This window comes from Biomphalaria glabrata, chromosome 7, assembly GCF_947242115.1.
Source record: "Biomphalaria glabrata chromosome 7, xgBioGlab47.1, whole genome shotgun sequence".
NCBI classification, from domain to species: Eukaryota; Metazoa; Mollusca; class Gastropoda; family Planorbidae; genus Biomphalaria; species Biomphalaria glabrata.
Window position 1 is genome coordinate 28894869 of NC_074717.1, and position 18903 is coordinate 28913771.

Below are 18903 nucleotides of genomic sequence, written 5' to 3' on the forward strand. Positions count from 1 at the left end.
TGTATTCTTTATCCTCTGGTAAAATCTCTCTCTTCTTCAGTATGTCACCCTCACTTTTCATCTTATTAAATAATTGTTTGACGATCGTTTCATAATTTGTCAAATGAAAATCAATATGAGTAATGTCCCTTTGTTTTGTTGTCAGATAGGACAATTGTATACTAGCTATGGTGCAGACATGCATGCTAGAAACAAACAAAAAAATATTCCGATTACTAAAAACACGAATTTCCGATGGTCTCAGGACGTTCCGATATTGAAGCATTTTCTTGCAATCAGAGCGCACTATTCAATCAAGCTAGAAAAAAAAAGTAAAAGTGAAGCTAAGACTAATAAAGAAGGAGTCAATATTTGGTCAATTCTGTTATGCAAGGGTTAATCGAACTACACATAGCGAACGTATGTCCGCAGTGGGCATGATGGTCTTAAGATCATTTTCTTGTTCAGTAAGAACTTACGCAGCGAAGCATTAAATTTTTGTCACACAAAAGTCGTCAAAATAACGACATTCAACAGTTGTGAGAACTTCTGGCCTAAGAAAGACATTTAACTGGATTAACACTATACGTAGATTAATAATTACATCAAAAATACAACTTTTAAATTTTACCCTTGAAAAAAAAATTAAAAGGCTTCGCCCCATCCACATTTGTCCTACCTTCCACAGTTTGAGAACTACTGCAAGTTTTAAATGGGCTTGATCGTCATTTCATCAAATTTAGCTAAAGGACTTATAGAAGATTTCATATATCATATGTCAATAGTACGAGTGTACGTCAGTCGAGAGAAATGTATCAGCTCTGCCATAAGAAGGTAGAAGACATTAGAATCACGTTGTTAACAACGCATTAAAAACAAACACGCTTGTTATTAGAGTTAATGGAGAAAGGTTCAAGTTATAATAATTTAATTTCTTTTATTTTGGCAATAATGCCGTTTTTACTTGATTAATAATTAAATTTTAAAGAATTACAATACCAATGCAACCGACTTTTTGTCCTTAAAAGAAAGACCACCTTTGCGTCCCCATTTTCAACACTTAGCTTTTGGACATTTGTAGGCCTACCAAAAATAAAGTAAATTAAAATATATCTATCAAAGTATGTTTCGGTATCTAGCAAATCACTTACTTTTGTATATAAGTTGTCTACTTTTTTTTTTAAAGTACAATTCATTTCCACTTGGATGTCATCCTCTGGTGGGTGTCGCCAGGTGCGGACCGCACCCCCCCCCCGCACCTGCCTATTGACGCCACTGTCTTCTACACAATATCATACTGGGAAAACAATCAAAGGCACTTTTTTTTTTCAACTTTGGTGTCACCCCATGGGCTCACGTGGGCTTCAATTGATCTCGAATCATGGACCCAACGCAATGAAACCCCAACAAACCATGGCTTTTCGTCACAAGCTGTGGGCACCTAATGGTCATGGGTTCATTGAACCCCTTCGCGCCATGGATGCTACGCCACTGCCTCATATTCACTGCGATAATTTCTTTACCTCATACACATGAATGGGGGTGCTTCGGCTTTGAAAGAATAACATACATATCTAGATCTGTGTAGAATGAAAGGATGAGTCAGTCAAAGAGTCAATCAGTTCAAGTAGAGGATGTGGAAGAGAAGAAGACGAAGCTGAAATTGTAATACAGGAAGTGTTAAGAAGCTGAAGATCTATCACTGAGCATGCGTGTGTTTATGTTTACAACATGGCGTCTCAGCTATTTGACTCCGACAGTGAAGATGAATTACCTCCAGGATGGGAGGAGCGAGTAACTACAGACGGCAAAGTGTATTACGCTAAGTAATGGAGCTAACTAGATCTAGATATAGAGATATATACTCTAACTGGAATTTACACTATGCTTCCTAGACTCTATCTATAATTAGATCTAGGTTTGGATCTACTAGATTCTACGTACTTCAGACTTCACTTGATAACTTACTTCTTAATTTGACGAAATCATTCATTTAGTGAAATTTAGTCATTATGATAAAATTAAAAATGATTATCATGTCATATGACATATAATGTATATCACTATATGTGATCTAGATTATTCTTAGAAGACTTAGTATTCTACAAATCTAGATATTGATCTAGAGTAGATTCTATATTTAGTTAGAATAGTTAGGGTTACTGAATCTACTCATATAATTATATAATTATAATATAAAATTAATATTATATTTTTATAGAACTAGATTCTTATCAGATTATTTTATAGTTATAGATCTAGATCTAAATTATTTTTAATCTAGATCTAGTTGAGTTCTAGTAGATTAGATTACGAGGTATTAGTTTAGGTGACTAGATTATAGATACACATAATCAGGTTTCACTTATATTTTAAGAATACGCAGAAAAAAATACATATATTACAAATTTGATTTCTCCAGAGATAAATAGTTTTTAAAATATTTATATTTTTAAGTTTAATTTCTTATTACCGTATATTGTCATTGGAAATACGCCATCTCCATTAAGTTAATTGCCAACTTTTTTCTGTTTGTATTTTGTCTTTGTTTCTAACAGCTATTAGATCTAATAGTGAAACTCATTTAAAATGCAAATAAGCTTTTGTACTTTAAGCAATAACTAAAGATAAATTATGTAATAAAAGTAATAACATAGATCTACAAAGCCAAAGAGAAAATTAATAGAAAAAAATATTCACATTAAATATATGGCCTCATACTTTAAGCTTGACATGTTGTAGTCATAGTGTAATTTAATCTTCATTGTTTTTATAAATATAAAAACAATATTTATACCACCACATCATTCAAGTATTATTTCTTTCACTTGTTCGATTCCAAACAAAATAATTAATTACCAATGGTTAGTAAACTAATTGGCTAATTTTAAATGACTGCTTTTTAATGCATAGGGTTAATTAGATATACAGGTAGGCCTGACACACACAAACCCAAATAGAATAAAGAGAAATAAACCAACTATTGAATGTAAAACAGTGAACAATATAAAAATAAGCAATATCTACAACAAAGTTGAGAAAGTCATGACTGGATTGTGGCATGGAAGGGAAGATTCGGGAAATGTTACAATGGCATCGATGTTAGTAACCTTGTGATGGCTCCAAATAGAGACTGGACTTTATTAAATCTCTTCAATGAGATGAAAGAGCAGCAAGATGAAATAGTATGAGTGTTACTACTTCTCTGGACCAAATAGAGGAGGGGGGAGAGACACTGTGACAAGCAGCTACCAAGGGGGCTTGAGGTACGACACCCAACACAAGCAGAGTTGTGTTTACTGAACGCCTAAAGCAGCACAGAAAACTTTCTCCCAGATACCCCCTCCTCCCACTGGTACACAAATGAGATTGGACCATAGCGCTGTGAGCATGCTATAAGCATGAACGCTATATAAAAGCTATAATTTATTTTATTTATGAGTGTTATTACTTCTCTGTACCAAATAGCGGAGAGGGAGGAGGCACTATGACAAGCAGAGTGTATGTGTCATACATAACTGCTTATTGAAGCTGGTCGACAATTTTGGATCCAACCATGGGAGTTTTTTGTCGTACATAATGATCTATAAGCTAGCCGACCTAGAGGATCCAACCTAGAGAGTTTTGGCCGGGACATTGCTTATGTTACGTCACATTTTAGTCCTAGTCTCGACTTAGACCTCAGTTGAAGGGTATGTCGGTGATCTAACAAAGAAAGTGAACGACTGATCAGTATTGACCAAGGTAACTCACTGTACCTTGCCCTTCCCCTTTACTAGCATACCTGTGATCCTAACAGTAACTGACGTAATACGGCGCTGGTAAAGCTCCGAATAGGGAAAGGTGATTACATCACACCTAGTTCTGCCGTGAAAACTACGATTGTATGTGTCAGCGCATGTTAAAAGGTATGGAAGAAGAAAGGGAGAAAAAATCACAGGTACAGTTCTGATGGGAAAACTGTCTCGGGACTCCGTAACAGAATGTAATACTAGTGGATTTATGAAAAGAGAGGGGGGAGCGGTAGGTGTAATCGCTAATCACACGCAACCACACATTGTTAAACAAATTTAGTGTAAGAGAGGAGCATGTTGTTTTTTTTCTTGATCAAGTCACAGACTTTTTCATTGATAACTCTGCCTCTATTAATGGATTTGCACATTGGTACAAAAAGAAATTAGCTTATAAGGTCACAATGGAAAAATATTATAGGCTTAATTATTATTAAATAATTTTTTTTTTCATTTATTACATTAATTAGTAACATACTTATTGAAATAGGTTGTTGTTTTTTTAATTTCCGAACATTCACTTCAATTCTAAGTCTATAAAACATTTTTATATTACAAGTAATTACTTCTTTATGGAGCATTTGAACTAAATCATTAATGAAATCCTGATCTAAATAGAAATCTAATTTTAACAATTCTATAAAAATCTAAAAGATCTAAATAATGAACATAGATAATTTTAATAATAAACGTGTTAGAGCCTTAATGACCTATTTATATGTTATCAATCAGAATTAGATATAGACTAAATTTGGATAGATCTGTTGGGCCAAAGTCTGATTAAATAATATTGTTGCCTCTAAAATTGATGTAACCGCTCCTTAATTATGGGATCTCAAATTCAAAAGATAAAACGAGTGAATATTTTTAAAAAATTCCATTTTAATCGCATTTGTATAGTGCAACTTTCATGCTAATGCATGCTCAGTGCACTGTAGTCCATTATCTTATGTGATACTGTTAGGGTGGGATATCTGGGATGTTTCAGCACTGTCTTTTAGGAGCTTAATTAACAGGTCTGCTTTCAAGGAAGCTTGAGTTCAAATCCTGATTCCAGAATTTGTTTGTTTGTTAATTTTTGTATTTTATAGCAGCCTTCTTACAATGATAAATTGTTATTAGTTGTATCATCTATCTGTCAGTCTGCCACGATTTGATTAAAAAAAAAATAGAAGAGATATTGAAAAACTGATTTCTCCTATAGGCCTAAAAAAAAATGAATCAATGTAATATTTGTCTAAAAAATCCTTTGACATTGTTCTTCTGACTTATATTATTACATCTAGTATTCTTATCAAAAGATCTAAAGTCTTATTATTGATGGTGGGTTGTCCGGTTTGCTTTTAAGTAAAAAAAAAAATGCCCTATGATGTTATGAAATTTTATTACCTTAAATGATCCAAACTAAAACATGGCTTGAATATTCCTGGTCCATGCAGGGGCTGCATCTGGGTTTATGTGATAACACAAACACTTTTGTAACCTTGTTGATTCTAAAAGAGACCTACACCTGTGTTATTTCTGGTGTAATTACTCTGCTAGTTACAATGTCTTGTGTTTATGACAATGTGTCAATGTGAATAAAAAAAACAAAAAAAAAACATGTTTTTAATATGATTCTAGATTATAATTCAGTGAATGATGCATGGTAAAACTGGATTCCATCTTCTATATTTTTATATATAGGGTTATGTCCTCTGTCTGGCTGGCATTGGCCTAAATTGTGAAAATTTTACAGCTTTCACTGTTGACATTAATCAACCTCAACAGATGTTCGTATATCAGAGACTATTCAAATGAAACAAAGAGAGAAATAGATTTTCTTATTAACTCACTGAGAGGATTTTTTTTTTACAAAATACTATCAGAAGAATTTGACCATTATCTATTTCTGCACAAATTATGCACTAGTATAAAAAGTCAGAGAAATATGTTATTTATTATACAAATCTGATAGACAAAATTTAAGCTTGAGGTTAACTAACTTGAAAGGACATGAAAAGGTTGTGCTCACTGTCTTCTGATGCACCAAACCTACAAGTCCATGTCCATTTCAGTTGCCTATAGCCCCTCATACTCAAATGGCTCATTAAGAAACAGACTACTGTCATAAAAACCAGTATTTATTTTATGGCCTTCATCTCACATCTCTGGCAGTCTTTTATACATTTGTGCATAGATCTCAAACATTTAGCTGCTTTGTAATTACAATTATGAAAGGGAGGTAACCCATTCATATTAAAACACTTATTCACAGTATCAGTTATCCTGATTATAACATGATTATAGGCATATGTTTAGAAATATTAACATCTATTTTAAAATAAAAATACATGTACTATTCTACTTTTGATCTTTTGAATTGAAATAATGACTACAATTTGGCAGTCTGATCTACATACTAGATACATAGAAGTCATGTTCATTTCCCTGACACCTAAAATCTTATCACTTACGTCTAGCTTCAGTGTTTTATGACCTTTTGTGTATGTTGTATGGTGGTTGTACTAAGGGCTGAGAGATATGATATCACCACATTCATCTTTTATTCAAAACTTTTCTGTATTTTGAACATAGTTTTGATTCTATTTATATTTTTATATTTTTTTTGTAGTCATGAAACAAAAAATACACAATGGAAGCATCCAGTCACTGGCAAGAAAAAAGTCGTCAAAGGAGGTTTGTTGCTAGAAGTGATGTCATTTCTTTTATTTTTGTGTATAGCTATAATGTTTTAAAAAATATACATTGATCCCTTGTCAGACCACACTGCAGCTTTTATGGCTTCACTATTTCACTGGTTTTTATAGAGAAATAAATGGGAGAAATTATTCATGGATCTTCACATTTTTTGTGAATTTTCCTGTGTAATTTGATCTGTGGAAAATATAAAAATAAACTATGAATTTTTACATGAAAAAATCCCAAAATGTGTAAAAATAAAAATACTTATATTAATTCTAACAATAGAGAAATTTAATAAATAATAAAAAATGAATTGCAGTAAATAGTGCTTAAGCACAGTATAATATGTTAGTTCCATTATTTACTGAACAGTACTATTATTAGATGTGTTAATATCATTTACTAATCAGACCACTGAGTTAATATTTTGTCTACTGAATGTATGTACAGGATTTATTTAGCCTTAATTTAGTGTATAAATACTATTATGGCACGATTAGGAATTATTTGTTTTGGAAATTAGGGAAGTTTTGATGTAGAGACAATTACGTGACTAGTAAAAACAAGAATAGGTTTTAAACAGAACAAAATATCAGTCGACGTAAACAGACTACTTCTAGGCATTTTATGAATGTATAGTGTTAGCTGATATTTGACAGTTCCTTTCATTGCTATTAAACTTGTTTGACATTCAGTATCAGCGTCAAATAACTTTTATTGATTGTTGGGCCTATGGCCAGTGTTATTGGATTACGCGTTGAGTTGGATTACGTTGAGTGCTACCTCTATTTGCTTTATTTGCATTAGACACTGTGGAAACGCCTAACAATACATAATAAATTTATCATTTCTATTTAGTGGATTCTGGGTTATCGCAGGTGGGCATCTCCTTTGATAAATGAGGAATCACTGTATTACAATTGGTGTTGTACTACTGAAACTTTATCTTACACTCTATTAGTTATATTAATTTTTGTTTAAATCTTTTATGATAATTTATAAATTAATCACATTTTTTAATTTAAAAAAAGTTTAATGCTTTTTTTTTTTAATATGCTTGTATATATTTATATTATATATATTTGTAGATTTGCCGTTTGGATGGGAAAAAAATATAACGGAAGATGGAACAGTATTTTATGTTGAGTAAGCATACTTTTTTTTCATCAAAAACATTTGATTTTGTTAGATGTGATAGCATGTTGTCCTACAGAGAACTCTGCTGGGATTTAAGAAGTTTCAATTAAAGAAAGAGACAATGTGGTAAATAGCAATAAATTGACTGAGTTGAGCCTATATGAGAGTTAAGAAGAGCAGAGTGACAAGCTAAGCTTGAGATGCTCAAAGTAGAAGCAATGATAAACTTTATGACACAAAGAAGTTTTTTAACATAATAGCTTCAAAGAGAAAAGTTTTGATGTTGTGCATGGGAAAGTAAATGTAACTAAAATCTTACCCTAAGCCAAAAAAATGAAGTATGCTCACAGATAAGTTTTGTCATTTACAGCATTTGGAGTTGGAAAACTTATCTGTTTGTGCTTGCATTTTATCCTTATTCTTTATATAATTCATTTATATATTTTAATATGGTTTAAGTTGTGTTTATTGCTTATTTTCTAACTAAAATGAATGAATTCCTTCAAAGTTGTTTTTTTTTTTTTGGTCATTTTATATAACATACTTGTAACTTAAAAAAAATTTATTCTAGTCATGTCAATCAGAAAACTACATATACTGACCCCCGACTGGCATTCGCTGAAGAAGTTAAAGATAATCCAATGGATTTCAGGCAAAAGTTTGATGGAAGTAGTACTGCTCTGCAAGTTCTTCATGGACGAGACTTGACTGGAAGGTTTGCTTTGATCACTGGAGCCAATTGTGGCATTGGTAGGCTCATTATTTTATTTTTTCTGATTATATGGTGATGAATATTATATTGATGCATACACAGAGGAGACTACTTATATTTAACTAGCCGGGCATTACCCGTGACCTGCAGGCCTTAGTTTGTGTTTACTAATCTAGCGGATTGGATTTAGATGTATTTTAAACTTAGCCAATGATCCTTTCAAGTATTTCTCTTTCGCTACGAAAATAAAAGTAGTTTTGCGAAAAGGGGTTTACCCGAAGCCAATACATTCATATGTATTAAAAACGAAAGAAGCGTTAGATGAATAGGATATAAAGTACAATTAAAACGGGCGTACCCGATTTGTTAAATGAATGGAACTATAAACTAAGTCAGGACGCCTGAATTCACAAATATATGGAACGAATTTATCTAAAAATGCTTTTGAAACACAAAATTGAAGATTAATTTTATTACGTAATGAAATCAATAGACTATCTTTTGTATTTTCATGTGTCAAAGTAAAAAACTATCTGCACAAAGTGTAGTTCTTAAAAATTAGATCTAGATATAGATCCTTTCAATCTTTTCTCATGTAAATATGGCCTAGATCGATGAAGTTATAATGCTTTCATAGAGTTGGTCACCTTTTTTTTTTTTTTGGAGGGTCTTAAGTGTGTTTTAGGGCTACAATACATACTCTACGGTCTAAGTTAGTACCCAAGGAACATTTCTGCCAAGTTTAATCAAGATTGGTCAAGAGGTTTTGATTTCTATTTGTATCATACATACATACACCTTACTTTCTTCTTTATAATGTAGATTTATAATCTTATTAAGAACAAAAATACATGAAAGTATGAGTATGTTGTTTTTTCTTTTCGTAAAAAAAAAACTGTTACCATATAAAGCAATGATTTAAAAAAAAATTGTATCACTTATTTCCAAATAAAAAAAAAAAATTTCCCTTTCAGACCTGGTGGTTTTAGGGCAAATGATGTATAGGCCATCTGTTTCTGTGGCCTATTGTTAATGAGGGTGTCATGTGGCCAGCACAACGACCAACCGCCTTTACTTTTTCCTAACTAATGTCAGGAACCTATTAGAGCTGGGTGGACTCAGAGGTGCCAGAAGATCCCGAAATGAAAAAAAAAACAGTCTTCACCAGGATTTGAACCTGGGACCCCCAGTTTGGAGGCCAATCGCTTTACCACTCAGCCACTGTGCCTCTACTTATTTCCATTCTTAGACTTATTTATTTTAATTATCTAGATCAGTTCAGTATTTTCTGTTCAAAGATGAATTTTGACATAAGTCTTGTGTAATTTTGTTTTTACCTCATACTGTCTGATAGTCCATGAGAATAATTAGAGATGTCATTTATGTATCAGTCACATTTATTTCATGCTCCCATTAACACTAGCAACCCTTAGTCCCTACACCAAACTTTAGTGTCTTTCTCTGATAGATAACATGAGCAAATGAAACCAGTGCTACTGCTAGAAATAATCCACCAATGATCTATGTTTTGAAAGTACAAATTATGTCAAATTGAAGGCAAAGCTAAATCTTCATCATCACCCTATGAACACTCTTACTAAAATGAATAAAATCTAGTCTTCTGATTCATTTACAATAGTTCATGAACTTGAAGTTATTTAAGTTTATGAGCTTGGAACTATTATAGTTCATGAATTTGAAATTATTTAAGTTTATGAGCTTGGAACTATTATAGTTCATGAATTTGAAATTATTTAAGTTTATGAGCTTGGAACTATTATAGTTCATGAATTTGAAATTATTTAAGTTTATGAGCTTGGAACTATTATAGTTCATGAATTTGAAATTATTTAAGTTTATGAGCTTGGAACTATTATAGTTCATGAATTTGAAATTATTTAAGTTTATGAGCTTGGAACTATTATAGTTCATGGATTTGAAATTATTTAAGTTTATGAGCTTGGAACTATTATAGTTCATGAATTTGAAATTATTTAAGTTTATGAGCTTGGAACTATTATAGTTCATGAATTTGAAATTATTTAAGTTTATGAACTTGGAACTATTATAGTTCATGAATTTGAAACTGTTATAGCCCATGAACTTGAAATGTTTAAAGTGTATGAACTTACAACTTTAGAAGAGAACAGAATACCTTCTCTGTCAATGATTCTGATCTATTAATTGACTTCTACTCAATTAAGTCTATAGAGATGACTGAACACTAGAAGATGTTTCCAAAGGCAGCTCATCAACTGGCAACTTTAATTAATACTTAAGGACTAACTTTTAACTGAAGAAAATATTCAATGTTCACATCAGGCATAAAAGCCTAAAGTTCATTGTTGGAATGTTAAAGTTACTAAGCAATACATTGTGTGGCATGGTGAAAGCCAGCTTATGTATATAATAGTTTTATATAAAACAGTTGACTCACAATACAGGAGCTCAATACAATCACTGCTTATGAATTTTCCAAACATGTTTACAATTTTTTCTGCAGAACAAAAGTGTTGGTTACCTAAAAACAGAATTTTAGAGTGCCCCATAAATAAGTGCAACTTTTCTCATTTACTTACAAACTGACAATAAGATATTTATTTTTTAGCATGATTTTCAGCCTTTTAATATTTTTATTAAAATTCAAAACTTCATATAAAATACTGTACAAGTTTCATATTAAAACAAAGCTTTTTTTTTTCTCTTTTAATTAGGATTTGAAACAGCGAGATCATTGGCAATCCATGGTGCAACTGTAATCATGGCATGTCGCAATCTATTGGCTGCTCATGAAGCTAGAGCCAAGATTTTACAGGAGCAAGCCTCTGCTAAAGTAGAGGTCATGCATTTAGATTTAACTTCTCTAATGAGTGTCAGAAAGATGGCAGAGGAGTATGAAGAGAAGGCATGGTAAGTTTGTAATGAGAGCTGCCTTGAAGATTTCAGTGACACAATGTAGGTAAAAGATAATATGAATAATAAACAGACTAGATGACCTCATATATTAAGTTGCATGAGAAAGTCAACTAAGTCTTTGTAAAACTTCATTCTCTAATCTGTTGTAAGATAATAAATATAATGTCAAATTGCAACAAAAAAAAATTGTCTAACTTCAACCCTGTTAATTTTTTTTTATCTGGTTCTCCTATAAGTTGTCATTAACCAAAATCAAAGTAAATAAAGTTTAGAGGTCTTTCTGTAAAGGACATTTAAGGTTTTGTTTACAGTATATTATAATAGTAAAATAATGATTTACTTGTTGATTATGTGTAAAATTTTATTGATAAAAGAGTGAATAAAGAACAGAATATTGATTTTAAAAAGTTATGGTATTTTAACACAGGAACTGATAGAATTTACATGCGTTGAGTTTAAAAGATTTAGTCTCCAATTAAAGTGCACCAATATTTTTATCTATGGAGCCAAGCTTGTGGAAATGAAAGCAAAGCTTAATTTAATTCATATCTTTCATTCTGAAGACATAATGTTTTGTAAAGCACTATGACAGTTTGTTGTTCTATTCTCAGGCCACTCCATATCCTGATATTAAATGCTGGTGTGTTTGGAGCTGGCTATACTCTGACAGAGGACAATTTAGAGATGACATTCCAAGTGAACCACCTGTCTCATTTTTATCTGACCAAGTTGTTAGTCAACACCTTGATGAAGTCAGCTCCTGCTCGTGTTGTGGTTGTGTCCAGCGAGTCCCACTGGTCAGTCTTTCATTTAGTGATCAAATAGAAATGAGAAAAGAAGCAACAAATAGGGAAACACATTTTTTCATTGAGCTTTGGGGTGTTCAGGTCAGACTAGAACTTGTCAGGGAACATAGAGACAGATAGAAGGGGAAGGTTCCCATGTCACTACAGTGTCAGCAGGGGGGGTTCTGGTGATAGCTCAAGGGAGTCAGCCCTTCTGATCATTTGAGACACTCTAATATATAGACAACAAATTGATGAGGACACTCACTGGTTGTTATGTAAAAAAATATGATGAAAGTAAACCACCGGAGATGTGTGTGTTTATAACAAGTTGTATTCTAAAGATTGACTTTTCATTGTTTGTTAAGACTTACTGAAGAACTTATTTGATTTAAATATGCTGCAGGAAAATCCAACTGTAAACATCAGTAGATGTTACATGTCTGTAAGTTTTGTTACTGATTAATTTGTAACATTATTTAGTAAAACTTTTTACTTATAAATTTTATATTATTATTATTATTATTAATAATTTTATATAATTCTCTTCATGGCTCAACAGTTTGGACTCCAAGAAGTAATGGAAAGATCACTCATTTTTCTTCAAGTTGGACTAGAGTTAGTGGCGAAAAAAAAGAGGGGGGGGGGGGGAGAACAAATAATATTCACCCGTCACTAAAAAGCACATAACCATTGTGACCAAGAAGTCATGGTCGCATAGGTAGCAGTGGCCTAAGACCGGCCCTGCAATATATGCTACGTCGCGGGCGTGGGTCGACTGGTTAATTTTATTTTAGATGAGTATACTTACCTTCTAAGCTAGAGCAGCCATCTACTACTATTTAACACTTAGTTCTGGAGACCATCAGTGTCTTACTGCCCAATACTATCTATGCATATACAGATTGGTTAGAATTTGTTGACTCTGAAATAGCCAATATTAACAGTCATTATGACCTCAAATAATTTACACCAACATTATGGTAACCTGGTGTGATGCAATGGGTACCAAGTTACATAGGTGTGACTGGTAATACCATTGCAGATTCTTGAGCTTAACACAAAAGGCAAACACCAGTCATCGAGCAGCTCATGAGCTTTTATCATGCTCTAGCAATCACTTGAAATAGAAAAATGTTTTGAGTGTTAGGAAAAATCCCAGAATGCCCATGAAATCTGGGAACAAATGAAGTGCCTTGATCTGGCCTCCTTGTGGTGGAGGCTACCCAGGCCTGAACCAGCTCTTATAGCAGGACAGGTCATTGTGGGTTAGTACTTTGCATGTTTATGCCAAATAAATTTTTACTCTTGGTGGCCCCCAGTGTTTTATATCCATCCTTTTTCTCTGCAACTGCTTAGTTTTGTCCAGGGCTTTAAGAAGAGAACATTTATGCCTCTCAAGCCATCGCTTGTACGTTAAAGATGATGATGATCCCTTTGTTTTATTTCTTAAATATTTGTATAGTAATATTTATGAACATTGAAAGATTATTGATAGAATTAAGTTTTTCTCTTACAGATTCTCTCTTAAATAAATATACAATTAAGAAACTACAAAGATAGACTTAATTAAGTTTTTACATTTTTTTAAAATTCAGGTTCTATTATGTAAGCATATGAATGTTTCAATAGTGAATCTATTGAATTGTTTCCATCTTTTATTAAGCTGAGCATATCAAACAGTCAGTTTAATCACTAGTTTGAATCTGGTTTTCAGGTGTTAATATTTTTTGAAAAACCTATGTTTTTGATTATCAATAAATGAAATTCATATGCTTGCATAAAAAGTCAGTTTTTTAAAAAATAGTTAAATAAGTTTAAACTGTTCATGTCATAAGTTAAAATATCATGTGACATGATAAATGTATCAATTTTTTGTCATGGTTTTAGTAATGAATCCTTTATGATATAACTTTATTTTTTAAATTCCAGATTCAGTGATTTGAAAGAATCCAACATGTGCCAAGAGAAACTCTCTCCTAAGGTCAACAGTTTCTGGCACATGGGGGCCTACAATAATTCTAAACTGTGCAATATTTTATTTGCTAATGAGCTGAACTACAGGCTGTCTCCTCATGGCATTGTGGCCAACTCTGTCCATCCTGGCAACATGATGAGCTCTAGTATCACTCGCTACTGGTGGTTCTATAGGCTGATTTTTACCCTAGTCAGGCCATTTACAAAGTCCATGGTAAGATTTAAATTTAAATTATCTCATTTTACGAAGTACTATTAATGTTTGGACAGCAAAAATTTCTCCCTCTGAAAGCTATAAGTAAGAATAAATACTCTTATTAAGCAATAATTTTATTCAATACACAGTCATATTTTGTGACAGTATTATAAGAGTCAGTTATAAATGTAAAATATTACAAGAACAACAAATGATCTTAATTTGAGATTTGCTTAATGAAGAATGAATAAAGCTTTGATTATACCTCACATAGTCTCTGACAACCAGTCCAATTCCTGCTCTTTACATGTGGCTCAGATATTGGGTCGGTGGAACTAACAGAAGAGACAAAGGCGAGTAACCGGAGTCTAAACCAGTAAGCTTTAGGCAGGAGGGGATTGCTTGCCTTGGGTGGCTAGGAGAAGGAAAACTGAAACCTCTGCTGTCTTGCGGCTATACCTAAACATGGAAAAGCTTCGGGAGTCAATCTTGAGGAAAAATCAGGAGCTGTCGACCTTTAGGCAGTTTGGAGCACACAGAGCCTGCAATGCTGCTGATCCCAAACTGTAACAGCACTTGCCATTCCTTTGAACACATCAATGAAGTGGAGGGGGGGGGGGAAACTGCTGTGTGGGCGACATCGTTATGACCTTAGCTAATGCCCAGACATTCATCTCGTCACTTTGCAACAGGCCATACACATGTGATATTCAATGAAATAATGTTCTAACTAAACTCTCATACATTAAAACTCTTTCCATCAGACAGTCTTTATTGTCATTCTGAATTTTACAATTTACTTTCAAAATGTTGAACTCTTATAATGTACTGATTATGTATAGTACTGGCTGTATAGTACTGGCTCTGCATGGCTTAGAAAAATCTCTAGATTGACAAAGCAAGTTTGTTTACAAAATGTGTATTAAGATGCCTTTTTTTTAAATAATCAACTTTTTAGTGTTAACATTTCTTATTTAAAGGACAATGTCTATGCATCAAATAGAAATACAAATCGGAAATGGAAATTTGGCATTATTTAAAACTTGATTATTGTTGATAATTCTTAACATTATATAATGAATTACCTCCCTCTACCTGAGAAACTGCCCATTGATAATTTTTTGCTTTAAAGTTTTGAAAATAATTTTTGTTGGCATGTTACTTTCAATGATGATGATGTGGCCATCTTATGAGAAGCTATAAGTTGTCAATTAATGGATTATTTTGTTTTGTGAACATGTTAGCCTTCAACAGTGTGAGCTTATTTTTTTTTGTTTATCTAATGCATTGTGTATTTCAGCAACAAGGGGCAGCGACCACTGTGTACTGTGCTGTGGCAGAAGAACTGAACAACGTGGGAGGTCTTTACTTTAATAACTGCTGTCAATGTCAGCCCTCCAAACAGGCAGACAGTAAAATCCTGGCCGTTTCCTTGTGGACACTAAGTGAGCAGATATTGAACAAAAAGTTGAAGCTGGCTAAACCAAGGGTCAAAGAAGCACTCTGATGACTGATTCAAACTTGAGTCAGCTAGCCGTTTTATCTCTGATTTATATGTTGATCTAGTGTCAGACCATGGCATCATCAGTTGACATTTGGTGAAACACGGACCAAAGAAAATAAAATCAAGTATTACCAGAAAGAATATTTTATTGGCTTTTAGAAAATAATAATTGAGTGAAACTAAAAATCTGTTTGTCAGTCAGAGATGAGAAAACGTACACACAAGTCACTCTTAGGAATTGTTTTATATTATCTATTTATCTCATTATTTCTAAGGATGTTATTTCTTATAATACATTTGACTTGCCTCAGAAGGATGAGTTGAGGGTATAAAGCTCAAACCAAAGTTATGGGAAAAAAAATTTTTGGTAGTTTGCTTAAAAAGTTAGAAGTATAGTTGAATCCGATTAATCGGACCAGACATCTCTTCAGACCTAATCCTAAAGTACTGAAACAAACAAACAAGTTTGAAGTTACAGTCAAATAAAGGTCTGTTGATGTTCTGATCTTTGAGTAAAAGCTTTCTCTCTCAATGCAGTCAGTTACAACACAGCCTTCTTGTTAAACTAAAGCACTTAGCATTTTAGATTTTCTTTTGACTTTATACCTACTCTTTTCCTTTCACCTTTCTGGTGGTCTGAGGAAGTCTGCGAAATGTCTTAAATCTGATGGTTAGTATGAAGAAGTCTTGGCCTCTTAATCTCATGTAGACAAAGTCATTTACATTGGAATACAAAGTAACTCCCCCCCCCCCCAAATGTTTCTCAGTGCAGATTTTTTCTTGCTCGTGTTTCTTAGAAAGTAATTGATAACTAGTATAGCTGTATAGTAACATTGAGCTCTGAAGTTGCATATTTCACTGAGGAAACAAATAGATGTATCCTAAACAGAAACCACCAACTAGCCAGTGCTGTATGCTGTACAAAGAAGTGTCATATCCAAGTTAAAAACAAACATGAAACCCTTTATATCAGGTCAAAAATTGTTTGTGATTTTGAAAAACTTAATGCAAAAATTAAAATCTTACTCATATTGAGTGGAGATGATTCTTCCAGTTAAAATTTTACAAAAATATAAATATGTGCGTTCAAATATTTAGAGATTTAAATAATTCTATCCACCTCAAAAAGGCAATTGTTCTCATGTCTGTTGATAATGCACATGTTGGCTAATGGTAATGGAGGGCAGTATTTTGTTTCATTCTTTTGTTTTGAAATAAGTTAAAATATTATGGGTCATTTAACAGGAATTATTTCAATTAAAAATATGGTTTAATTACACCTAAAGCTGTTAGTTCAAATAAATTAGAATTTATATTTCATTCAGATACCGGTACTTATCTATTATACTATCTTACTTATCCAGATGACTATTAACTAATTAAGTTTTTTTTTTAATATCAAAAGTCTGAGACTGCAGCCATATTGAAACTCCTAAATGCTCTTCAGTGAAAGCAAATGTTATAAAGGAAACAAAAATCCATTTGGAACTGATGAATGTGGTTAAAGGCCCCAATCAATGTTTGAAATTGTTTTATACTGCAAGAAATAGAAAGATACACTTTGCACTTTAAATTAAGTTTCAACAATTATTTTTTTTTACCCTACAATGTTAGTGTGAAAATACTAACTACCCAAACCAGTACGCAGATTAAATTTCAAACAGAATATGTTTTTACTCATCTGTAAATGTTTGCTGTCAATTTTTGTTTCCTATTCAGGATTCACTAATGTATTGGCTTGTTTTCATACAAAATTCCCCTGTTAAATCTCATGTGAAGTTGTTGTCTTGATCGTGCAAGTGCAGTCATAGAAGTTTTCAGGTCACTGTGTAAAAAGCCTAAATACAATGGAAGTTCATACAAAATATTTATCCACTTCAAAGCTTGTCTGAGTTCACGTCTGCTTTGTAACTCACTAAGTAAACTAACAGCTTGTAAATCAAAAGTTTGGATCAATCATTTATCAGTTTTTGTTTTTTGTTGCTTCTGACTTGAAAATTGTGTCATTAACTCCCTAAAATGTGAAATATTGTGTGTAAAACAAAAAGCAAACAACAAATTAGTCTGAGAATGAGTCACAAGCCAAACTCTAGATCTTTCACTTCCTGAACATTTTCTGAACATTTTGTTGTTGTATGAATGTTGATTCTTTCAACGAAGATATTTACAAATGAATGTAAATTTCATTGGCTTTTCATTGTTTGATAACAATTGTATATGAAGCTAAGCATGTAGTTTCAGATTCAAAGTTTGTTGGTTGTGATTTGAACAAATAAAGTGTTCTCAATGTTGGCAGAATTGAATTCCAGTCCATGACAAAGATAATAATGTAATATTTGTCAGTTTTTATGTTTTTTTAAAATGATGTACATTTATTTAAAAGGCTGTGTCTTTGAAAATGAGATGTTTATTCAGAATAAATTATGTTGTTTTAGAAGAATGTGTGTCTATTTAGAATGAGGTATGTCTATTTAGAATGAGTTTTATCTATTAAGAATGAGGTATGTCTATTTAGCATGAGTTTTATCTATTTAGAATACAGTATGACTATTTAGAATGAGGTATATCTGTTAAGAATGAGGTAAATCTATGTAGAATGAGGTATATGAGTTTTGGTTGATGTATGTCTAAATGTTATTTCTTAAACTTAAAACAAGAAAAAAAGGCAATACAATTTTAAAAAATCTGATGTAAATTAATTTAGTTGAATGATTATTAATACATTATGAATCTGATTGGCACTCGTGTAGCTCTTCATTGTTGCAGGCCTAAAAACAAATTTATTTATTGATAACTGTCTATTTTATGATGACTAGAAATACATTCTAATAAAATACTTGACACAAAGTCTTAGAAAATTATACATTTGTGTATGTCTATGTTACAGATACCCCTGTTTTTTAGTTGTTAATAGTAATTATTTATTTATTTCTTTAGAAGAAGGTACAGCACTCGTCAATGTGTTTCATCTAGGTTTGACATGTCAAGCCTATCACTGTGTTGCATTGCAGTTCATCGGGGCCCATGATCTTTACAGGCTCACGATGATTCGAATTTCTTAAGGGGCGGGAGCACCATCCAGTTCTTGCACCTGGCCCCATGGGTATCTCGCTACACCGTCTGTTGCAATAGTGATTTTATTGCAGAATTTGTCAAACTTGTTCTCCGTGCAGAGAAAGGCCATTGAATTGTTGATTAACTTACCAAGTTTGTGTGTGTGT

At 32.5% G+C, this 18903-nt stretch overlaps 2 protein-coding genes across 2 annotated transcripts; both read left to right on the forward strand.

Moving 5' to 3' along the window:
* Window positions 1-1669: 1669 nt before the first annotated feature.
* Window positions 1670-18543, forward strand: LOC129921603 (WW domain-containing oxidoreductase-like). Its single transcript, XM_056036256.1, has 8 exons — window positions 1670-1805; window positions 6385-6449; window positions 7544-7601; window positions 8164-8342; window positions 11019-11214; window positions 11832-12017; window positions 13938-14196; window positions 15479-18543. Coding segments are annotated over exons 1-7 (780 nt in total). The 5' UTR covers window positions 1670-1710; the 3' UTR covers window positions 13939-14196; window positions 15479-18543.
* LOC106067156 (WW domain-containing oxidoreductase-like) lies at window positions 13963-15685 on the forward strand. The gene is made up of 2 exons (XM_013226297.2): window positions 13963-14196; window positions 15479-15685. Exons 1-2 carry the CDS (start codon window positions 13963-13965, stop codon window positions 15683-15685), a joined length of 441 nt encoding a protein of 146 aa, XP_013081751.2.
* Window positions 18544-18903: the final 360 nt, after the last annotated feature.